We start from the raw sequence: 6044 nt of genomic DNA, 5'->3' as shown, positions 1-6044 counted from the left end.
ATCTGCTCCTCTTCTGAGCTTTATGTTGACTTCATAACAATCTCTACTCCTTTAAGTCGAGCAGCAGAAGAGTGTCAGTGTGTAAAAACAAAAGGCTCATTTATTAGCTGAACTAAATCTGCAGGAGTTTTCCATGTCACTGATTACAACAGAGGCCGATTAGGACGGGACCCTTAAAACATTTAGGGACTAATTAAGAGTATACTCACTTCTTCAGGCTCCACTTTGCATCAGCAGACCATTCAAAATATTAACAACAGAATATGAAAAAGATACATTAGAGGGATTCAAATAGTTCAGTCGTAATTTGAGGTCACTGATGGCGTTTATGTTTTATTAAAGGAGAAAATAACAAATATGCTAATGTCACGACTTAATGGTTAGGCTTAGAAATCAGTTTTTTTTTATGTTCCCACCACTCCGCTGTTTTAGTAACACCACTGGGAACAAAACTAATCAAACATCTCTGTATATTCATTTCAAATCATTTAGTTAACTCCTCCCCTGCTCTGTGTAAGATGATGTGAGGTTTCCAAACGATATCCAGCAGTCTGCGCTGACGATCGATCTCTTCCTCGTACTCCACGATAGTTCTTTTAAAAACTACAAAAATGTCTTCCGCAGCAGCCGTTAGTCGCTGGTTGATAAAGTCTCTCAGACTCTCAGCTGAACACATTGTTGTGGTTTTATTAAACTTTAAAAAAAAGATGAACTAGGACAACAGGAAAGTCTGAGAGGAAATGTAACTGCGTTCAGATCTGGTGCTCGTGCTGTTTCCTTCCGCTGTGTGTCACACTATAAAGTATCCTACCGACGGTGGAGGTGCGGCAGCCTTTTGTTCCTCTTTCTGTGGATTCATTTTCTTCAAAACATGTTTTTATTATCAGAAACAAGACGTAAAAAACTTCTCTTTATTAAAAAACTAGATTATATTGTACAGTGAGTTACTATGGTTACAGATAGACAGAAAGTGTGTTATTAAGGTTAGCCTACAGGGACAGTGAGTTACAGAGATACTTTATTGATACAGAGGGAAATTCTATAATTACTAAAGTTACACAGGGACAGACTGTTACCATGGTAACATGAACAGTGGTATACTAAGGATGCAGGGACAGTGAGTTACTTTAGTTACCGGGAATGTTACTATGGTAACCGGGACATGCTGTGTCTGTCTGGAATATGCTCCAATCTGCTTTTTTTTTGTCCACAATGAAACTAAAATAATGACATGAATTATATACTGAACTAAAGTCTATATTTACTGTGTCATCCAAAACTTCGGGTCGGCTTCATGAATTAAATCATGAGGAATTAACTTTTCCTCGATGGGACCTGGAGCCTGATGAACATCTGAAAACAAACGACTCAAGAGGACAAAAACATAAACATCAGAAAATAACACCAACTTCATGTTTGAGTCAAATTAAGTTTAATTTCAAAGAAGAAGATAAATGTACAGCCTTAATAAAATCCAGACTGTGATATTTAATAAACAGAAGTGGTTGATGTTATTTAATGCAACATGGCCGTCGTATAAGAGGCGGATTGGAAGCAGTGAAACTTTGTGTTGACATGGTGTCAGTTATTTAAAAAGTAAATCACTTGTAGAATATAGAGAAATTATTTGAGTGAATTATCAAGAGTAACACACATGAACAACATGACAGAAAGATCACTGTGTCTGGGTTTACACCAAGAGCAGAAACACCAGCCCATCTTAAAACACGGGGTTAATTAGATCAGACGAGGAACTTGTAGAGAATGTGTTGAAGAAATGTGGAGAACATGTTCCCTCTAAAGTGAAGAAGAGTCCAAGTATTCAGTTACAAACTACAGAGAGACTCAAAGAAAGCTCAACTTCCTTCACACTTCACTTTATTACAGAAGTCCAGTCAAAGATTCTTTTTCTGCCTTTGAATCGCTGCACACTCCTGTCCACTAGGGGGCAGTGATTACAAAAAGAGACATTAAACTTGAACATGAAATATAAAAACATAAGAACAAATAAAAGAGCTGGCATCATCTATCTTTCTTTGTGTTTCCTGACACAGAAATAATCTCTTCAGATCGATCAGTCTGGGAGAAAACTGTGGAAACAGTGACACCTGCTGGCAGAAAGCAGTGATAGCAGCAACAGAACCTAAACATGAATTATTATTTAAATAAAACCCTCCACAGATTGAATTTATTTCTATTTAAAATCCTGAGATAATAAAAACAGAAGGTTCAAACATCAAAGTGTAATAAACATCAGAAGCTAAAAATAAAGATAGTTTGATAACGTGTCCGTTGTTACCCTGACATGATGAATGAATATCAATGATTGAGTCTGCATGTTATTCAGCTCTTTTTATATCATCTCATATTACATCAAATATTCAGGTGCTGACTCTGCACCTGGATCCAGACATCCTGTTTGTAGTTCTTTTAAAAACTCAGTGAAGCCTCCTCTTTGTTTTGATCCAACAAAGAGACGACTGATTTATTATCAGACGACCAACGACTCGTGGTTAAAAGCAGAACTTCACACTTTAACTTGCACAGCTGGAATCAACTTCTACTGTTATCTGTGAATATGAGTCAATGAATAACCTGCACCACTACACATGTCCACAGGGTGGCGCTGCAACAGAAACATTTATATACAAATCAAAGAGTTCATCTTCGGTCGTTGAGTCATGAAGCAGTTTAAATTCAGAATATGAGAATAGAAAAATGTCCGAGGTCATGGTCCTGTGTGTGACGGTGGAGCTGATCTCAGAGCAGCTCAGACTGCAGCACAGAGAGTCATCTGCGCTGTGATTGGTCCGTCAGTCTCCCAGTAACACAGCCCAGTTAAAGACTCACCAACACACCAGCTGCTGCTTCCAGCTCTGTGATCAGCAGGATCCTCTCTTTAAAGACTCACAACCTCCAGCTGTTGATATAAAAAGACATAAATGAGAGATTACACTCTGAGAGAGACTTCATGATGATTCTTTATATTATTCATGATAAACACAGACGGGGCTCGCTCCAAGCTATATAACAGAGCTGCTGACACCATATGAGCCAGCCCGCAGTCTTAGATCCTCAGGTGGGGGCCTCCTGGTCGTTCCAAAGTCGAGACTTAAAACTAAAGGTGACCGGGCCTTTTCAGTCAGGGCCCCTCGACTTTGGAACGACCTCCCTGAGGAGATAAGACTCGCAGACTCCCTCAATTCTTTTAAATCCCTTCTTAAAACATACTTTTACAGACTTGCTTTTATGTGATGTCATCTTCTTAATGTCTTTTCTTACTGGTTTTACTATTTTTATTTTATTTTCTTCTTTCTTTTCTTTGTTTGGTTTAGTTTGTTCTTGTTTTTGTTTTTGCTGTTTGTCAAAGCACTTTGTAAACCTGTGTTTTTAAAATGTGCTATATAAATAAAGTTATTATTATTATTCTGATCATATAATATCATCGTTATCATGATTATTCTGATTATCAGTGATACAGAACATCCAGTATGAAGAGCAGCAGGGACTTCAGTCCTGCTCAGAAGTGAAGTGGGCGTGGAAAGTAGCACGCCACCTTTCAGCTCTCGTGGTCACGTGTTGGTGACTTGAAGCTTAAAGGGACAGAGAGTCCTTGAAGGCATCATCATGTCAGAGACAGTTGAGTGATGTGTTTACTGAGAGTCCTTGAAGGCATCATCATGTCAGAGACAGTTGAGTGATGTGTTTACTGAGAGTCCTTGAAGGCATCATCATGTCAGAGACAGTTAAGTGATGTGTTTACCGAGAGTCCTTGAAGGCATCATCATGTCATGATGTTCGTACTATCTATTGAACCGCTGGCAGAATATATTAAGGTAGAACAAAAAATAAAAGGCATATCCAGTGTTTCCCCTACCATTATATTAGGGGGGCGTCATTTCAGGGTACACATTAAATATAAATAAGTCTGAGGGAATGCTAATGGGCTGTACAATCAGGGATGAAATCAAACAGAAATAAGTATTTCATTGGGATGTCGAGAGGATAAATTACTTTTTTTCCCCAATTAAGATGCTAGAAATGAGAGAGAGATTAATGAGCATTATTGTAATGCTGATGTTCTGAGTTTTAACTCCACTTCCACAGAAGTTACGTGAACGTGCACGAGCCTGCTGGTTAAGAACATCGGGAGGTAATCAGTGTTGATAAATCCCATGTTCTTAACCTGCAGGCTCGCACACGTTCCGGGACATTTACATTCAGAAACGCCTCCAATTAACCATTTATGGTAACAACACACCTCTTTAAAAACCACCTGAATATATTTACCTCGTCGGAATAATGACTACGAGAGCAAAGAAAAGGAGATTCATAACAACAGGAATGGAAGTGGAAGAAGTTGAATAAAAAAGGGTAATAAATAAAGAGATAAATAAATAAAGAGATAAAATAAGGTTAGTAACTCTCGCGCTAAGTGACCCAGATAAATGATTAGTCGAAGTTACTAACAAAAGAACAAATGCTGCATGAGAGAAGGTGACAGGTCAGAGGAGAAAATCTGTTTCAAACCACACAAAATCACTTATTTTGTGTTTTGAATTAAAAAAACTGGGAACATGCATCCAGGTTGAGATGGATTCTGGCGTGCTGTGACACTCGTGGTGCTTTTTATTTGTAGTTTTAATGTTCTACCTCTAGATTCTGTGTGTGAGCATGCTCAGAGCTGTGCTTATATTTACACACATTTCTAAGTAAAAGAACAAGTTGATCAATTCCACTCTTTGTGTGGAAATGTTCTTACTCATTACGCACAGATCCGTGCTCACACACTGTTGATAGATGAGCCCCCTGGACTTTTCTCTTCTCTGGAACCTTTCTTCTAGGTGTATTGTTTTTTTTCAGCACTTTTGTAGTAATTTGTTTGTATATTTAGTCACTTTTAACTTCTCATCTGCCTTGGTATGATGTTTACATTTTGATGATTAACTTTCTTTGTTTAAATGTGTAACCTTTTTACTAAACCATGTGACTACTACTGATCATGTGACTGGCTGTAAAGCGTTAAAGGAAGTAGCTTTGCTGCCATTTTGTACCTGCCCTGATGAAGGCCTGTATGGCTGAAACATGTTGGCATGTTTTTATGAATCTGTAGCCCTGATGAATTAAAGGCTTTTTATGCTGAACCCTCTGAGTGCCTCAGACTTCTTCAAAAACTTCTAAGTTGGATCCCCGCACGGAAGAGCACCAGAGGAACTAATTACCAAAATAATTTACAACACCCATGCAGCACTCCATGCATCTGCTTTTTGACTGGAAATATTGTGATTTCAAATTCCAAAACATTTCAAGGTTTTTAATGACTGTACGAATCCTGAACTGTGTTTAGTGAAACCCTGTAGAGACCAGGATGGACTAAACCCAACCCTGTACTCACCTCACAGTCTCCAGTCTGTAGTCTGGATTCTTCTGAAGGTCACTCAGCAGCTTCACTCCTGAATCCGGCAGCTTGTTGTAGTCCAGGTACAGCTCTCTCAGATGGGAGGGGTTAGACTTCAGAGCTGAGGCCAGAGAAGAACAGCTGATCTCTGACAAACTGCAGCTCCACAATCTGAATAAAGAATAAAAGATGTGAATAAAAAGAATGATCAATCAGATGATAACATAACAACATAACTAGGTCCAATAAGTGAGTGTGTCCCTAAAATAAGTAGAGAGACTTTGTCATTCTGTTATTGTGGATCATTCAAATGTCAGCTTTCTACAGACATCATCCAAACATTCATACAGCTGTTCATGTCAATAAAGACACCAACATGTTACTGACCTCAGTCAAGATTACACAACCAATACTCTACTGAGCTTTACACACCTGGGAGAGAGTGTGTGTGTGTGTGTGTGTGTGAGTCTGTGCGAGTCTGTGTGTGAGTCTGTGTGTGTGTGTGTGTGTGTGTGTGTGTGTGTGTCTCTGTGTGTGAGTCTGTTTGTGTCTCTGTGTGTGTGTGTGTGTGTGAGTCTGTGTGTGTGTGTGTGTGTGTGTGTGTGTGTGTGTGTGTGTGTGTGTGTCTCTGTGTGTGAGTCTGTGT

At 38.9% G+C, this 6044-nt stretch overlaps 1 protein-coding gene across 1 annotated transcript in view; it reads right to left on the bottom strand.

Annotated features, from left to right (window-relative positions):
- Nucleotides 1-1415: 1415 nt before the first annotated feature.
- LOC136179114 (NLR family CARD domain-containing protein 3-like) overlaps nt 1416-6044 on the bottom strand; it is a 45562-nt gene continuing 40933 nt past the window's right edge. Inside the window, exons 5-6 of the mRNA XM_065954465.1 lie at nt 5396-5569; nt 1416-2920 (exon numbers count right to left, since the gene is read on the bottom strand). Of these exons, the coding sequence (XP_065810537.1) occupies nt 2908-2920; nt 5396-5569 (187 nt within the window). The 3' untranslated portion in view covers nt 1416-2907. The remainder of the gene's footprint in view (nt 2921-5395; nt 5570-6044) is intronic.

Source organism: Labrus bergylta, chromosome 4 (genome assembly GCF_963930695.1).
Source record: "Labrus bergylta chromosome 4, fLabBer1.1, whole genome shotgun sequence".
NCBI classification, from domain to species: domain Eukaryota; kingdom Metazoa; phylum Chordata; class Actinopteri; order Labriformes; family Labridae; genus Labrus; species Labrus bergylta.
The sequence above is the reverse complement of the archived record's forward strand: the minus strand, read 5'-3'. Positions and strand labels throughout refer to the sequence as shown.